This window comes from Zalophus californianus, chromosome 6, assembly GCF_009762305.2.
Source record: "Zalophus californianus isolate mZalCal1 chromosome 6, mZalCal1.pri.v2, whole genome shotgun sequence".
Classification (NCBI taxonomy): Eukaryota; Metazoa; Chordata; class Mammalia; order Carnivora; family Otariidae; genus Zalophus; species Zalophus californianus.
The window spans coordinates 84,433,897-84,452,763 of record NC_045600.1 but is presented as its reverse complement, the minus strand read 5'-3'; the positions used below and the strand labels follow the sequence as shown (position 1 = coordinate 84,452,763).

General features: G+C 37.9%; 1 protein-coding gene across 5 annotated transcripts in view; it reads right to left on the bottom strand.

Annotated features, from left to right (window-relative positions):
- The window catches only part of SNAP23 (synaptosome associated protein 23), a 37,349-nt gene that overhangs the window by 14,799 nt on the left and 3,683 nt on the right, over positions 1-18,867 (bottom strand). For 3 of the 5 annotated variants that reach the window (XM_027571830.1, XM_027571828.1, XM_027571832.1), the window contains 3 exons: positions 1,708-1,811; positions 1,138-1,179; positions 675-723 (listed from right to left, as the gene is read on the bottom strand). In XM_027571830.1, coding sequence (XP_027427631.1) covers positions 675-723; positions 1,138-1,179; positions 1,708-1,764 — 148 coding nt within the window. In that variant the 5' untranslated portion in view covers positions 1,765-1,811. Of the gene's footprint in view, positions 1-674; positions 724-1,137; positions 1,180-1,707; positions 1,812-9,705; positions 9,771-18,147; positions 18,281-18,867 lie in introns of those variants that run through there. The other 2 variants (XM_027571829.1, XM_027571831.1) reach the window with 2 other exon arrangements.

Sequence of the window (18,867 nt, the reverse complement as noted above, 5' to 3'; positions counted from 1 at the left end):
CAGCAAACTTGAACTCTGAATCCACCAGTAATCCATCCCAGTGACTATATCAGTACCAGAAAGTACTACATACTGTCCAACATGAAAAAAATCTTTCACAAACTGATCCTGAGGCACCTGGCTTCTTATTGTGGGAAGATTTGTTCTAAAGAGATCTGTATAACAGGAGCATGTGAGGGCTTGTTTAGAGATCACCCTTGCAACTGAATTAAGTGTACTTTGACCAGACTGTATCCCCAGCATTTCTCTCTCCGAGTAAGTTCAAAACTTGAAGGCTATCATCATAAGTCTAATCAAATCTAGGCCGGATTGCTCAGGGGCAACTCAAATGGAATGTTTCCAAGCTCACCTGAATGTAAACCTGTTTAAGGACTGAAGCTTCATTTCTGAAAATGATGCTAGAATATCATAGTATCTAATGTACATATGACAAACACACACAGTAAGTCCTACTACCTGACAAATACTTGGTATATAATTGGGCATTGTTGCTCCCACCTCAAATAGGCAATGAACATGATATAATACAAATCAGAAAAAAGAAGTAAACGTATCACTCTTATCTTACATAGGGAAGGCACTCCCAAGGCTTAATTTTAGACATGGCTGATTTGGAAGGGCTTTCTGTTGTCGTGAAGTCAAATCAAGAGTTTCTGCCAATGACCGCAACTCACCCCTTTGTTCATCCAGCATAGTGATAGTCTTGATTCCTGCATCCTGAGACTAAAAGAGAAAAAAGCTGATAGCACTACAAAACAAAACAAAAGCAACAGAAACAAAGCCTATAAGGCCTAATAGCAAGAGAGAATCATTTAGAAACCTAAGTTCTCAGAGGATAAGAGTTACAGAGAAAACTAATATCCCAAAGCAACAAACTTTAACATATTAAATACCCCCCATATAATTAAGTCACAAATTCATGGTGACTTGATCTTCCCTGTCATATTCTAATAGTGTCAGTGGGAAAAACAAAAAAGGCCCATCAGTGCATGGTTTGACAAGTTAAGCAAATGCTGGTTTCAAATAATAAAGCTCACTGATAACATACACTTCTGACTCTTAACACAAATTCCAGCTTGTGCTATTCAAGATCCCTCTTATACAATTTTTGTACTTAATGATTAAATACTGTCTTACCTCAAGGGCTAAGCCCAGGATTCTCCTTGTACTTTCCAGAGACTAGGGAAAAACACAGGCTTTTAGTATTCTAAAATATGTAGTAAAAAAAAAAATCTGATCACATAGTCATGATGCTACTCTATTTTTAATTGCCAGCCCAGCCATCCCTCCCCTCTTTAAAACAAAAACAAAAAAAGAAAGTTGATCACTAATTTTAGTTATTTTCTTCCTACCAGCTGCTCCTTAAGAGAAAATTTGGAGGGTAAAGTTAATGGTATTTATAAAAGTTTAACGTAAGCAGAAAGCTAGGTATGTTACACAGATGTTTCCAATTCCTCAAATCTAGAGTATCTTTGTTGTAACTGTGTTTATTAAACAATGACTTAAAAAAAATCATGCAAGCTGCTTTCACTTATTTAGTTTTTGGTGAGCTGAAAAACTAAGGGGCCAGCAATGGCACTCTGAGGCAAATGCATTCTTAGACATAAAGGGACAGGGAGGAGGCCAAAATGGACGTCTAAGAAGGTCTTCTCATCCTTCCACTGTGAAAACTCAAAGAGAATTACTTATTCGAAGTAAAATGTTTACCTCATCAGTAACCTGGTGGGCTCTCAGCTGAATTTCTTCTGATGACAGATTATCCATGACGAATTAAAACTTTTGATAAGCACCGAAAGTGAAACGTGGATATTCTGTAAGAATATGGGCACAAAAGGGTTTGAACAAAGTATGGATTTATGGAATTCAGGATATTTATCTGGAAAACAGGATAAAAAAGCCTATCTATATCGTTAGCTAGCTATCACAGCTGAAGAAATTAAGGCCAGGAAAGGATAAATGGATGGTTAAATGCTAGTTAGTATCAGAGGTGAACCTGAAACTCAGGTTTCAGGACTTCTACTGAAGTGCTGTTTCAGAGAGAAAGTGGTCTCTCTACTTTGAGGAGCACGAACTAGAAGACAAGCTTTAAGAGATTATTAAAATGAATTCTTGGTTGTACAATGTTATTCATACATTATTTGAATATAGAAAAGCAATAAGGTGAAGAGGTCTAAGTCAGGTAGTATTCCATTAATAAAGTAACAAAATTCAAAGTCGTGTGCCTGAACAACACAGGAAACATTCCAGACATGTGCCAGTTGTCCAGGCTACTCATTGGAGAAAATGAAATATTTTCATTCTTAACAAGAAAAGGATAATGTTGACACAGAACTCAGAAAAAACCTGGAATTTTTCATTACGGATTTTCCCTTTCCAATTATTTTGTATTTTAGTGAAATTTTAGTGAAGTCCCTAAGAAACTGTATAATTATTCTCCTATACATAGTAACTTAGTAACTCATAACTCAGAGAAGATTCATAGACATTCAAACTAAAACACAACACATTTAGAAGGTGTTATTCAGTACTACCGTTGTGTATTCCTCTTTGAAAAGTCATATGAAGTAATAAGTACTGTGTGATACTCTAGGTTGCTTTCTTTTCATTACGTTTGCTAGCTTTGTATTACTTTTTGTATTACATTTTTTATTTTATTTTATTTTTTTAAAGATTTTATTTATTTATTTAACAGAGATACAGTGAGAGAGTGAACACAAGCAGGGGGAGTGGGAGAGGGAGAAGCAGGCCTCCCGCCGAGCAGGGAGCCCCATATGGGACTCGATCCCAGTACCCTGGGATCAGGAACTGAGCCGAAGGCAGCCGCTTAACAACTGAGCCACCCGGGTGCCCCTGTATTACATTTTTTAAAAACTAATTTTACCAAGTTCTTCGTCAATGACACAGATAAAGTCTGGTTTACATTCTGAATTTACCCTCAGGGAACACCTGGCAATGACTGTCACGATTTTGAGGAGGATGGGTAGTGTTATTGGCATCTAGTGGGTAGGGGCCAGGGATGCTGCTAAATATACTATAATTCTTCCCAGGACAGCCCTTCACAACAAAGGATTATCTGACTCCAAATGTCAAAATGCTGAGGTTGAGAAACCCTGTCATGGAGTAAACTCACTGACCAGCAGGGAACCTGGTTAACCAGGAATATACTAGACTAAACGCTTGGAAGGCAGAGATTTTGTTCTATCTTTTTATCTCTAACACCTAATAGGATCTGACAGTTGGTACTCCAGCAAAATGTGTGCTGAATGAACAAACAAATAAGTAGAAAAATAAGGGTATTCTCAAAATATTTAAGTGGATCTTAGAAACAAAGCTACATGTACCAGCCGCAGAAAGCCTGCAAATATCCACTAGAAACACAAAGCAAAAATTGCCATTACATATGTATAATCTGGAATGGCCTGCTGGTCACACACAAATCTTTTTAGTCACATCCATAGCTAACCATCACTTTTAGTAGAATCATCGATAAAGCAAAAAGCAACAATATTAGATTCTCAGTACAAAAAGGCATTGCATTTAGAGGTCTGTTTTATTAACTCTACTGTCATGGCTGTTTTAGGTTCAATTAAGATTTTGAACATTGATTAAAGTTATTAATGCTCATGAAGAAAATTATTAATTACTATTATTAATAAAAAGTATTACTACAAAAAGTTGCAAATTTAATTTAATATCTTGCTTGCCATTGTAGGACTCTGGCTCTGGCAAAAGGTTCATACACAAAGATATAAAATCAAGATATAAAGGTCTTTCTTGAATTAAGAAATGATCATTCGGGGCGCCTGGGTGGCTCAGCCGTTTAGCGTCTGCCTTCGGCTCAGGTCATGATCCCAGGGTCCTGGGATCAAGCCCCACATTGGGCTCCCTGCTCAGCAGGGAAGCCTGCTTCTCCCTCTCCCACTCCCCCTGCTTGTGTTCCCTCTCTCGCTGTGTCAAAAAAATAAATAAAAATCTTAAAAAAAAAAAAAGAACTGATCATTCATTAGATAGAAGCATAAATAGAACCACATGCTTTATTCCTTTGCTAATCGTTTGAGCCATTAGATTTATCATAGATCTGTTCATGCTACAGTTTCTCTTGTTAATATTTCATAGTTACAATTATGAAAAATTATTTTTGTCACCTCTCACCTCCACATTTCTGTATACCTTTTCTTTCTGTAATACCCCAGGTAACTTTATGCTTCTCTATTACTTTCAGAGCCCCAACAACATACTTATAAAAGCCTGCCCTTCCCAGCATGCTCCAGTTGTCTATACCTCCTCAATGCCCAACAGAGCAGAAAGTGGGGAGAAAAGTAATACATGCTAATCAAGTAATGCCTGGAAGTGTCACGTTTTCCAATATGGTATCCTGTGGGTAGAAGACATTTTGGGCATAAGGATGCCCAGATCTCTCAAATTGTATAATTTTATAATTCTACTCCTGGACCTAATTCCTGCCAGGTACAAGTCAGTATTTGCTATCTTCCCATCCTAGTGAAAATGAGCAAAAACTTCTCATAGATTCAAAGAAAGGCTTGAATATAAAACTGACCTCTGTCAAACAAGAAGACTCCAAGAGTCCTACCTTCTAATGATAAGAAGAAAGGAAGGAAGGAAAGAAAGAAAAAAAAAGGAAGAAAGAAAGAAGGAAATAAAGAAAAGAAAGAGAAAGGAAGAAAGAAAAGAGAAAGAAAGAAAGAAAGAAAGAAAGAAAGAAAGAAAGAAAGAAAGAGAAAGAAAGAAAAGAAAGAAAGAAAGAAGGAAGGAAGGAAGGAAGAAAGAAAAAGGAAAGAAAGAAAGAAAGAAAGAAAGAAAGGAAAGAAAGAAAGAAAGGAAAGAAAGAAAGAAAGGAAAGAAAGAAAGAAAGAAAGAGAAAGAAAGAGAAAGAGAAGAAAGAAAGAAAGAAAGAAAGAAAGAAAGAAAGAAAGAAAGAAAGAAAAGAAAGAAAGAAGAAAGAAAGAAAGAAAGAAAGAAAGAAAGAAGGAAGAAGGAAGAAGGAAGAAGGAAGAAGGAAGAAAGAAAAGAAAAGAAAGAAAGAAAGAAAGAAAGAAAGAAAGAAAGAAAGAAAGAAAGAAAGAAAGAAAGAAAGAAAGGAAGGAAGGAAGAAAGAAAGAAAGAAAAGAAAAAGAAAAGGCAGATACAGCCGGGAGGTGGATATGAAGAATCAGTCCTGACATGGCCATGGGCTCATTTCGAGGGACACACCCACTGGTGAACTCAAAGGGCTGCCTAGTACTTCCTTTTTTCTCTCTTGAGCAGATGGCACAAGACAAGAAACAGACTTATATAAAGTTCTCACATGTCTGACAAGCTGACATCAGGACACAGCTGCCTAAGACCTCTACTCTGGATTCTTGAGGGTGTTGAACACATGGTAACAGTAAATGGGAGTAAGAGAGACAAAGCAGAATTGTACGGGGGAAGGACAAAGCTAACAATACTCCCCAGGCTCTTATTAGCCTTTACAAAACTGCTCAGAAGTGTCGGGCAGAGTGCAACCTAGAATTAGCTAGCTTTACTCATATTTATTATTTTCTCCAGAAGTTTTTCTTATAAAGTCAGGGAAAGGCTATCCAGAATGTTGTAGTAAAGAGAATTAGAGGTGGGACAGGAGAAGGAAAACAAAATGTCATTTGACACAAATATCCCATTAACTTACTGTTCTTAGATATAACCTAATAGATTAAACATGTGTCATTCTTCCAATGCTCCCAGAACCTAATATACCATGTTAATTGTGAGAACAGTATATGCTCCCTTTGAGAGGTAACTGCAAGATTTTTCCCAATGCTTTTACAACATATCTTCCCTACTATGGTTCATTTGGGCTTTCTAGAAGATTCCAAGTTTACCTTAATTTCTTGTTATAAACTTTGGGGGGAGTGGGGAAGAAGAAATATTCACTGAGTACCTACTATGTGTCATATACCCTACTAAGTACTTATATACAACATCTTTATTATACCAGTTTATAGATGGGGGAACTAAGGGTCCAGTAAGTAATTTGCCCAAGGTGACTGAGTCAGTAAAGAGCAGATTTATTACTCAAGTTTGGATATTCTGAAACCAAAGATAGCTCATGGTTTAGTAACTAGTCTTAACTGTTGGATGCATCTTCCCTTAACAAATATCAGATGATGAGAACTGCTGAATATCAGAAAACAGACTAAGCACCCTATCTGACAGCTCATTTCAAAATTTAAGATGCCTTTTTTTTTTAAGATTTATTTATTTATTTGGGGGAGGAGGGGCAGAGGGAGAGGGAGAGAGAATCTCAAGCAGACTCCCCACTGAGCGTGGAGCCCGATGTGGGGCTCAATCTCACAATCCTGAGATCATGACCAGAGCCAAAATCAAGAGTCAAATGCTTATGGGGTACCTGGGTGGCTCAGTTGTTAAGCGTCTGCCTTCAGCTCAGGTCATGATCCCAGGGTCCTGGGATTGAGCCCCACATCGGGCTTCCTGCTCTGCGGGAAGCCTGCTTCTCCCTCTCCCACTCCCCCTGATTGTGTTCCCTCTCTCGCTGTGTCTCTGTCAAATAAATAAAATCTTCTTTTTTTAAAAACAAAGTCAGACGCTTAAGCGACTGAGCCACCCAGGTGCCCCTGAAATGTTTTTCTTTTTAAAGAATTTTTTTTTAAGATTTATTTATTTGTCAGAGAGAGAGAGAAAGCACAAGCAGGGGGAGCAGCAGGCTCCCCATTGAGCAAAGAGCCCAATGTGGGACTCGATCCCAGGACTCTGGGATCATGACCTGAGCCGAAGGCAGATGCTTAACCAACTGAGCCACCCGGGTGTCCCCCTAGGATGCCTTCTATAATAAAACCATAAAAACTCTTCAACAGATTCAAAGACAGTTAAATTAAAGGAAGAACTGGGGCACCTGGCTGGCTCCGTTAGTAGAGCAATGGACTCTATATCTCAGGGTTGTAAGTTCAAGTCCCACATTGGGTGTAGAGATTACTTAAAAATAAAATCTTAAAAAAATAATTAAAGGAAGAACTACACAGACAAGAGTAATCATGTTTTCAGCTGTTTTATTTTTTTCAGCTGTTTTAAAATAATTTAGATTCTGAAATTATTTAGGGGCAGCTGGCTTGCTCAGCCGGTACAGCATGTGACTATTGATCTTAGGGTTGTGAGTTCAAGTCCCATGTTGGGTATAGAGATTATTTAAATAAACAAAAAATACAAAAAGAAATTGCTTTCCTAGGCAACTAAGCAAAAAAAAAAAAAGTATCTTGTAGAATCTGAAATTATCTAAATTTAGAAAATGAAACTAATACTACTGGGAAGAAGGAATACAAAGAAAAAGGTCTTGGAACTGAATCAAAAGGAGATCCATGTCTTCACTGATAAAAATGAAGATATGTAAGGAATGAAAGAAACAGCACTTTAAATCACCACCAATTCCAGTGTCCTGCCTAGACCAACATAGGAGTGATTTTATAAAATAATTCATTTTATACTGGAAAGCAAAGATTTTGCATTAAAATATTCTACTAAGTTAGCTTCATGACTTATTCCTTCTCTTAAAATTAATCCGAATATAAGCTGCTCTACAAATTACACCCATATAGTTTATTACTGTAGGATAAAAATTTGTGACTCTCCTTGGTATATTCTGGTTGGACTTTCATGGTAATCAGTGTACTGACAGCAAGTACAAATTTTTGTTCATAGCAGGCTAGCATAGTGGTGATTAGCAGGAACTCCAGCATTCAAATTCTGACCCCAAAATGTATTGGTTGTATGACCTCAGACGAGTTAGCTAAATCCACTAAGACTCAGTCTCTACATTTGTAAAATAGAGATAACAGGCCCTTTTTGTGAGGATTAAAAAAAGATGATCCATACAAAGTGCTTGTTATTAGTGCCCGATACATGGCTAATATTCTAGTGTCAGCCATTATTTTAATATTATTAGGGAAGCAGAAAGAAATAGGCAAAAGAAAAGCAAAACAACAATGTTAAGTATATGTGACATTAATGTAAATGCTACTAAATATTAATTGTTCCATCTGTAAGGCTAAATTTAAATATTAGAGTTGATAATACTGTATGAGCTACACATTTGAACTATTTTCATGCCAGCCATGAGTCTGCACATGTCAAGACAGATATTAATTAAATTAAACCATTTCCGGTTGAGAGGTACTTTAATCTAGACAAATATATATGTATAGCTTTGCATGTCTAAAAAATTAAAGACTGCCTAAAATGTTTTTTTTTTCCTGGCTAAGGCTTAGCAAACACAAAACCACACAAAATGTTGAAAGGTCAGTATATGAAGTGAACAAAGTAAGACTTAAAAATAATCAAATACTTGCTATAAAAAATATGGGTAGAAAAGTCTAGAAGGGAATCATTAAAATATAATCAATAGCTATGGTGGTAGAATTAAAAGTGATTTTACTTCTTCTCCCAATTTACCAAATAGTTTACAATGTAGTTATACTACTTTTAAAATTCATACATTTATTTTCATCACAAAATATGATAGCTTAGGGGCGCCTGGGTGGCTCAGTCAGTTAAGCGTCTGCCTTCAGCTCAGGTCAGGATCCCACGGTCCTGGGATCCATCCGAACCCTGGGTAGGGCTCCCTCCTGGGGGGGAGGGGGAGTCTGCTTCTCTCCCTCCCCTTGCCCACTCCCCATTCCCCCCACCCCAGCTTGTGCTCCCTCTTGCTCCCTCGCTCTCACTCCCTCTCAAATAAATAAATAAAATCTTTAAAACTATATGATAGCTTATGACAAACAAGAAAGCCAATTTATAAGACTGGAGAAAACAAAGACAAGGAATTAATTTTAGACCCCATTTCATAAGCGTAATTATGAATTCTTGGCCTCTCTTGAGAGAAATCTTCTGTTGGCACATAGTCACAGTAAATATAAATTTGTAGAAACATTTTCATGCATTAACAGATGATCACCTTTCCAAACCACAAAGGTATGGAAATAACAATTGGTCCTAAACATTCTGCTAACAGATGGTTAGAGCAAAGGCCCTTGCTAAAGTTTGGCTGGGACCTTACCTCATTCACATTAGGCGGCAGAAATGGGTTCTAATGAGTTCTGAATAAGTTCTTAATACTTTCATGGCAAAATACTAAGAGGTGGATAAAAGAGGGCCCCACAAAGAAGCAGAGAACTTAGCTGGAATAGAGAATTTACAACTCAGTCCTGGAATACAACCAATATCCTGTCATGGCCCCTCATCTTCAGTGTATTCTCTTTCTCTAACCTTCCTACCAATAATCAACCTCCTCAGGGATTCTAGAAAATGAATGAAATTGGAAGCCATTTAAAAGGTAACGGGTAGGACGTGCTTTAAAATAATTCAGAGGTGGGTAAATGGGTGGGAGTACAGAGGAAACAAGATTGGCCATGATTGTTGAAGCTGGTGAATAATACAGGAAAGTGTCATCATGCTACTTTCTCAGCTTTTTATTATGAAAGAATTCAACATATATGACAGTTCTTTAAAATGGCAAGTAACTTTTTAATAGTCATTACTCACCATTTTGTAAGTCTAGATAATGAATAAGGGATTGAGAAGAATCACAGTAACAACTACAAGTTAATACTTACAAAGCACTATACATGGAAGGCACGATTTTTTTTAAAGATTTATTTGAGAGAGAGAGTGTGTGGGCATGCGGGGGGTGCAGCGCGGCAGAGGGAGATGGAGAGAGACTACCTTAAGCAGGCTCCACACTCAGCGCAGGGTCCAAAGCGGGCCTCAATCTCACAACCCTGAGATCATGACCTGAGCCAAATCAAGATCAAAAATCAAAATCAAGAGTCGGACGCTTAAGCAACCGAGCCACCCGGGCGCCCCCATACAAGACACTATTCTAAGAAATTAAAAACATACACACACACACACACACACACACACACACAAACTCATTCATTTAATCCTTAAAACACTCTCTTAGTCTGTCCAGCTGCTATAACAAAAAAACATAGACTTGGTAGTTTATTAACAACAGAAATTTATTTGTCACATTTCTGGAGGCAGAAGTCAGAGCTCAAGGTGCCAGCATTGGTCACCTTCTCATCAGGGCCCCCTTTCTGGTGCAAAACTGATGCCTTATATGGTGGAAGGGGCTAGGGAGTTCTGTGGAGTCTTCTTTTATAAGGCACTAATCACTTCCATGAGGACTCCACCTTCATACCTTAAGCACCTCCCAAAGGTTCCACCTAATACCATCACACCAGGAATTAGGATTTCAACATAGGAATTTTGGTAGGAAGATACAAACATTCAGACCATAGCAAACACTATTTAATTCCACATTTTACAGATGTAGGAACTAAGGAACAGTGAAGTTAAGCAACATTCGCAAGGTCATAGAGTAGAGCCAGGTTCAAACCTAGGTAGACTGATCCAGAGTATGTGCTTTCAATCACTGTTACATACATTAACAAGAGAAGAATAGAAAGACACATTAACAAGTCATTCAAATGTATAGCAGCTTTGCCAAGAAAAGTATATGTATGAAGTCCCTGCCTTCCCCTTTTCAAGCAGCAAGTCTAACTCCAGTCAGAGTTAGAACAGTGGTGCCCAGTCTTGGCTACACATAATCACCTGGAAGCCCAAGCTGCACCCTGGACTAATTAAATCAGAAACTCTGGGGGTGAGAGCCAGTTGATTTTAAACCTTCCCAGATGACTCCAATGAGCAACCAAGGTTGAAAACCACTGTTTTAGGTGAAAGTTCTTTTTTTGGTTTTGTTTTTTTTAAGATTTTTATTTATTTGACAGAGAGAGAGCGAGTGAGCGAGCACACAAGCAGGGGAAGCGGCAGGCAGAGGGAGAGGGAGAAACAGGCTCCCCCGTAGAGCAAGGAACCTGCTGTGGGACTCAATCCCAGCACCCTGGGATCACGACCCGAGCCGAAGGCAAACACCCAACCGACTGAGCCACCCAGGCACCCTGTTTTCTTTTGTTTTTTAATGCACAGCCAAGTACTAATTGATGATATCCTACCCGTTATAATTCTGGTACCTAATGGAGGAAAAACATACCATTTAACAATGTAGGACAAGAACAACTTAGGCTTCGAGAGGTTAAGCAGTGAATTACTACATGTGACCCAGCAATTCTATTCCTACGTACATTAGAGAGAAATGAAAACATATGTCCATATAAAAACTTGTACACAAATGTTTAAAGCAGCATTATTGCTAACAGCCAAAAAGCAGAAAACACCAAATGCCCAAATGTCCATATAATGGAATATCATTCAGCCATAAAAAGGAATGCTATATGCTACAACATGTTTGAGGCTTGGAAGCATTATTCTAATTGAACAAAACCAGACACAAAAGACCCCATATTGTTTGATGTCATTTATGTGAAATGCCCAGAATAGGTAAATCCATAGAGACAAAAAGTAGATTAGTGATTGCCAGAGGATGGGGGAAAGTAGAGATGGGACTGACTAGCAATAGATACAGGGATTGTTTTGGGGGTGATGGAAATGTTCTGGAATTAGTAGTGATGGCTGCACAGCCTTATGAATATACCCAAAGCCACTAAATTGTATACTTTAAATGGCGAACTTTACATTATGTGAATTATGTCTCAATTTCTAAAAATTGAAAAAAATGACTTAAGGATGGAGAAGGAATAGTTAAAAGAGGTAAACAGTTAAGGAAAACAGTATGAGTAAGAATGAAAAGGAAGATGAAAAGGAAAACATTAATTTTGTAGCTTTTCCTATGCCAAACAACTTTCTGCCACAGTATAAAATGGTAGGAGATTTAGTTAAAATATATGATAGTAGCTATAGAGTAGGCACCACTGAAATATAAAACTTGTACTTTATATTCAATGGATCCCCTCCTTTCTTCTCCAAAAAGAAAAACGGTGTTTGGAAAACAGGATAGAACAACCACATTAAGAAATAAACCTGATGTACTTCTTTATTAAGATCCAAGTACAGTCTGTGTTTGGAATTCTGAAACATGCCATTCCATACCTTTAAAATGGAAGAGTCCAATTTTCTTTCTCACAATGAGAGAAAAAAATTCTTTTAACTGGCACTTCTGGATATTATTAATAACTAGTGCAAGAGAAAGTAAAACCTAAATAAGGCAACATCACGGTCATAACTTTTATGTTAGTATATCTGAAAATGCTGAACTGTTTTTAGGGCTTAAAATGGTCATTAAAGGTTATACACTACTATTTTCTACCAATAAATCTTAATGCCACATTAAAAAATATGTATAGTTTAAAAACTAAGGCCAAAAATGTAAATGTCCACCCAGCTTAAACGAGATGGAATGAAAACGTTTTAAAAAATTTTACAGACGATTTTTATTGGTCTTACACAATAATATCTTTTTCTAAATTTTCTTTAAAAGGACTTTTTTTTTTAAGTTTTTATTTTAATTCCAGTTAGCTAACATACAGTTTCAGATGTACAATACAGTGATTCAATACTTCCATAAATCACCAGGTGCTCATCAAGACAAAGGCACTCCTCAATCTCCATCACCTATTTAACCCAACTCCTTACCCCATTCCCAAAAAGTTATAAACATAGACTGGTCGGGCGTGGGTGGCACAGTCGCAGTCGGTTGAGCATGCAGCTCTTGATTTCAGCTCAGGTCATGATCTCATGAGTGGTCAGATCCAGCAAGGCCTGCAGCTCCAGGCTCACTGGGGAATCTGCTTGAAGATTTTCTCCCTCTGCCCCTCCCCCGACTCGCACGCTGGCCCTCTCTCTCAAGTAAATAAATAAAATTTTGGGGGGAAAAAGAAAGAACTCAAAGACCAGGACTTTAAAATTTTTAAATTAATAAATCTCTTTTTTAATTAATAAATCTTAAAAAAAAATCCATACACTGGTTTTGTAGATGTTTCAGAATACTCTATTACTCTATAACTTCATTGACAGCAAATTTATGCAATAACTACAAGCCTTTGATAATGAAAAATTCTAGAAGATAAAAAATGTTGCAAACTCCAAATGATACAAGAAACAGTGATTTAAACAGTATTTTTTTTAGCATTCAGGACAGTCTGTGGGTATTTCAATTCCCACTCCTATAAAATTAAAGTTTTCTTAACCAGTGTTTAGGAAAGTAAAATGCTGATTTTTAAAAACCAAAGCTCTGCAGCGCCTGGGTGGCTCAGTTGGTTAAGCAACTGTCTTCGGCTCAGGTAATGATCCCAGGGTCCTGGGATGGAGCCCCACACTGGGCTCCCTGCTCAGCAGGGGGCCTGCTTCTCCCTCTCCCTCTGCTGCTCCCCCGCCTGTGCTCTCCTGCTTTTTCTCTGTCAAATAAATAAATAAAATCTTAAAAAAAAAAAAAACTCTCAAGAGATGATGTAATATATACAAGAAAATTTTAAATTAGTCCTCTTTGACTTCTTTCTCTCAGAAATCCAGAAGAAAATCACAGATACAGACAAAAATACATTGCTCCCAGGATTATTTATAATGTTAAAAAAAACTGAAGCAATCTAAGTAACCAATGATGGGATTTGACTGAATAATTATGGTACAACTACAGGATGGAATGTTATTCAGCCATTTAAAATTATTTTGAAGACTTTATATTCTTCCGTATTTAATTTTTTTTTAAAGATTTTATTTATTTGACAGAGACACACACAGCGAGAGAGGGAACACAAGCAGGGGGAGTGGGAGAGGGAGAAGCAGGCTTCCTGCAGAGCAGGGAGCCAGATGCGGCGCTCGATCCCAGGACCTCGGGATCATGACCTGAGTCGAAGGCAGACGCTTAACGACTGAGCCACCCAGGTGCCCCACTTCCATATTTAATTTTAATCAAAAATATATATGTGTGTGTATATATGTGTGTATATATATATATATGGACATAGATTGAGATGTCAAATAGTTCTACAACAGTAATAAATAGCAATTCCCCTGCCCTCCCTTGTGCCCCAAACCAATTGCTGCTTCCAGAAACCCAGAGGCAAAATTTTGAACAGTGTTAGTTGTTCCAGTGTTTAACCTCAAATTCCTAAATCATATTCTTATAGTGTTGTTTCTTGATATTTTCCAATTTGGGGTATCATTCATGAACTTTCTACAATGAAGATATTTAGCTCTTATACCCCCCATCTCTTATTTTTCTTATTTGTCCTTATATTATAGGCTGGCTGGCTAATTAAATTCTTGGCTGGAAATCAGAAGTCCTGAAACAGTGAAGAAATGTTTAATTTTGGCTATCCCAGTCAAATAGAGATGACCATAAAATCTTTCCTTCAAAGAACATTTTTATTAATCCCAAGGAACCAAGGTTCCATGGAACATGCCTTGGGAACTACTAGCCTGCAGAAATTTCTGCTTAATCAATCAGTTCTCTGGGAACAAAGTTCGTGCTCAATTCTTATCTCAGAGAATAGTCTCTGAAAATAAACCTCAGAGATCATCTAGTCCAACTTCTTTATACTAGGAGAATAAAAAACGGCACTTCTGGCTCTTAGGCTCTTTCCATAATACATAATCTTTTCTGGGGGGGGGGGTCCTTCCTGGAACAGACCTGATGGTAACCGAGGAAAAGGCAGTTGTTTGCAGAGGCCTGTGGTCTTAGAAGGGCATGCCAGACCAGAACCCAACTGAAGAGGAAAACTAGACAAAGGTTGTCAGAAGAGAATGTGGTGACATCTAGCTACGGTGACTGCCCCCAAAGAGCTGAGAGTTCCCTTATGTTGATGGATGGAGAGTGAGCAATCTGCCCAGCCTGAAAGCTTAGCAGAAAGAGATTCTGGTCCCAGAATACATCCCTCTTAATTCATTCCAGAAACATTTTTCAAGAATCTGCTATCAAGAGGCGCCTGAGTGGCTCAGTCGTTAAGCGTCTACCTTCCGCTCAGGTCATGATCCCAGGGTCCTGGGATCGAGCGCCGCATCTGGCTCCCTGCTCTGCAGGAAGCCTGCTTCTCCCTCTCCCACTCCCCCTGCTTGTGTTCCCTCTCTCGCTGTGTCTCTCTCTGTCAAATAAATAAATAAAATCTTAAAAAAAAAAATCCCAAAAACGACCATTTAAAAAAAAAAAGAAAACTACCCTCCTTCCATTTTAAGTGTGTATTTTATGATACATTGTAGTTAGGACATGGAAAATAAAGCACTCTTCTCTCCTGCCTCTAAATATATAGTTTCCAGTTTTTCAGTTTTCTAGTTGTTTTGTGTACACAAATCCTGCCTCTCTACAAGACTAAAGTCTTCTTAGCTTAAGGCTGAAACCATCTCAACTAATGTCAAGGCCAAGGTGTGCTGAAAATGATTTCAGTTATTATTAATTCTCCTGTGACTAAGCCTGCTACTTTTAGATTAGGTGAGATCATTTAGTAAATTGTGTTGAACGAACATAATGTCGTGGTTAATAACACAGACCCTGAGGTCAGACAGACCCTGAGTTCATCCTAGCTCTGATAACCAGGCAATTTACTCAACCTATTCAAGTCTCAGTTTCCTTGTTCATTAAGATAACAGTTCTACCTCCCAATGTTGTTTCAGTAATGAATTAATGGGGCGCCTGGGTGGCTCAGTTGGTTAAGCGACTGCCTTTGGCTCAGGTCATGACCCTGGAGTCCCGGGATCGAGTCCCACATCGGGCTCCCTGCTCGGCAGAGAGTCTGCTTCTCCCTCTGACCCTCTTCCCTCTCATGCTATCTCTCATTCTCTCTCTCTCAAATAAATAAATAAAATCTTTAAAAAAAGAAATGAATTAATGTATGTGAAGTGTTTAGCACAGTGCTCATGTTATTTATGTTCTCTATCTGTGGTATTTGACTGTTTGAGAGGCTAATCAAAAAGTTACAAAGTTACTAGGTGAACTTAGAATCACAGCCAAAATACTCTGGATGGTTGGGGTGAATGTTTTATTCAAGCAGGGTGAGTCTTGCCAGTCATCCCCATCTCACGCCTGTGTATCATGTCATGCTACACCCATGCAGCTCTTTCTCGAAGACTCTAAAGATGAATAACGGAGAAAAAACGGAAAAAAATAGAAAGGATAACAGAGAACAAAGTAGAAATTCAGACATGGACCATCACTTATGGGGTAAAAGAATTTAGTTTTTCTTTAGGAATATATTTTTTGTTTAGATCCCATTTTTAATATGAAACATTAAAAATGTTCACACATGGGGGGCGCGTGGGAGGCTCAGTCAGTTAAGCGTCTGCCTTCAGCTCAGGTCATGATCCTGAGGTCCTGGGATTGATCCCTCCATCGGGCTCCCTGCTTGCAGGGAGCCTGCTTCTCCCTCTCCCTCTGCCGCTCCCCTTGCTTGTGTCCTCTCTCGCTCTCTCTCAAATAAATAAAATCTTAAAAAAAAAAAAAAGAAGGAAGGATATTCACAAAAGTACACACACACAAAAGTACAGGTGCACAGTATTCTAAAATACTCAAAATACTCTAGGTCATGCCAAAAAGAGCCCCTGCTCTGGTTAGGAAATTTAATTCTTTCTGAAGACATTCAGATGAGAGCTTTATTTATGTCAAGGCTAGTTTCCTCATTTTACTTCCTCTGTTTCCTTTCTACTTCCTTCTACAGGAACAATTTTAACCATTCTTATAAAGCTCAAAAACTATGCAAATATAAGTATACCACTGAATCATATCTATTCAACATCTTGTTTCAAAGAGCACTGAAGCACATGATTCCAGACAGAAACCATACTGCTGAGAAAATACCACTAAAAATCAGGAACCAAAAAGATCAAGATTACACTTCAGCTTTACAGAAGTACTGTTTATGACTTAATTGCTGAAGCCCAACACCTAGTTTTCAAGTCCTGCTCAACCCTGGAACTTCCACAATTTTACTCCAGGTGACCAGAATATAATCTTAGGAAGGTAGATCTATATGTGATTATAATCAATTGTATTGACATTGTCTAAAAGAAAGGGTATGGAAACAGAAAAGGGATGCTCTGTAAGAGTTAAGGAAGAGGTTCAAGAATGCAGCATTCATTCTCCAAGTAGGAGAGACATACAATCCGGCAGACTTAAGTATGGTATCTGCCAAGGAAGACACTAAGTGTGAGGTAGGGACAATTAGGAAGGCTTCACCTTGCCTCAATGAAATATTTACCCAAGTCATCCAAGTATTTTGGCTCTGATTCCAAGTTCACCTAGAAGCTTTCTGGTTAGCTTCTCAAATATTCTGATATGATGCCAGAGATAGAGAACATAAGCACTCAGGACCCTGGAAAAGAATATCCCCCACAGTAGGTAAAAAGAGTGGCATTCTTGGGGCACCTGGGTGGCTCAGCAGGTTAAGCATCTGACTTTAACTCAGATCATCATCTCAGGGTCGGGGGATCAAGCCCCAATCAGGCAGGCTCTGTCCTCAACAGGGAGTCTGCTTGTCCCTCCACTCTGTCCCTCCCCCTGCTCATGCTCTTGCTCCCTTAAATAAATAAATAAAATCTTAAAAAAGAAGAGTGCCATTCTTGTTTATACAAAGGGCAATACAGCATAGTGGTTAAGTGCCCAATACTTGGAGGCATGTTTTAAAATCCTGACTATTGCCTAATTTACTTCTCTGTGCTTCAGTTTTTTCCATTAAATGAGAATATAATGTTTATTTTGAGCATTATAAGGACTGAGTTAATTCATGCTAAGCATTTAAACCTTGGCTGGTATATAGTGCTCAATGAAGCTATCATAATCTTTCATAATTATTAAACATCTCTTGTGATTTTGATTTGAGAATCGAAATCCAAGCATGATCAACCCTAAAAAAATTGTGATTTTAGACTATCAAAGAAGTGTCACAATGTAAGGCCTCAGTAGTCATGCCGGAATATACTGTTATGTGTATACAGAGTGGGTAGGGTGGCTTTAAAAGGCAGACACAGGAGACAGGTTTTGAAGGGCTTTGTGTACTCTACCAAGAAGTTTGGATTTTATTTTAGAAGTCTCAAAAGGCCATCTAAAGGCAATTTCAATTGTCAAAGCATTGTTCAAATAAATTTAAATCCAAGTTACATATCTCACAAAAATCAAGACGGATGGGGGGATTCCAGAAAAAATATACTGATAAGTATATAAGTATGAAATTGAAATCATAACCAAAATGTCAGTGAATTTAACTGAGTGCAAATGGAACACCACCTCCACCACCAATATTATAAAATGAGCAGTACATGCTGTTTCCTGGCTCTATATCCACTTCCTCCAGTTGTTGAAGGGACTGGATCCATCTGTTTCAAGTCTCTATCCACCACAAGAAAGAAAAAGACCAGTCCTTGTCATCTAGTCCTTTCTCAATCTACAGACCTAGAAACGAAATATAGCACTAGAATAAAAAAGTTCAGCACTCTTGAATGCAAGCAATATCATATATTATAAATGCTAAAATATAAATACACTGAGTACAAACATAAAAAACAAATTTCCAGAATGTTTTAAGATATAGCACCTTAATTTAGAAGAAAAAAAAAGGCAACTGATTTTACAAAAATGTCCAAGAGCAAATATCCTTTTTCCCTTTTGCTATTCTAATCTACTTTCATCTGGTGAAACCAGATAAGTAAGTGTGCTAGAACTGTGTCACAATAGTGAATGCCATCACTGAGTTCACAGAATTTTGAAGTCCACTGGCCTAGTCCAATCTTCAGTTTATTTTACAAATGAGTAGGTTAGTTCCAAAGCAGTATTTTCCAGAGTGCAGAGCAAGAACACGAGATGATTTCAGTTGTTATGTAAACAATAGTTACATACTGAAGTTTCATATTTATTATAATGTGTACTATAAAAAGGTATACATAAAAACCATGATTTCACAGATTATCACTTTGGAAGAGGGTAGTACTGAAAACAAGTCTATTAAAAACATGAAATAAAATAACACAGATGATCTTCTA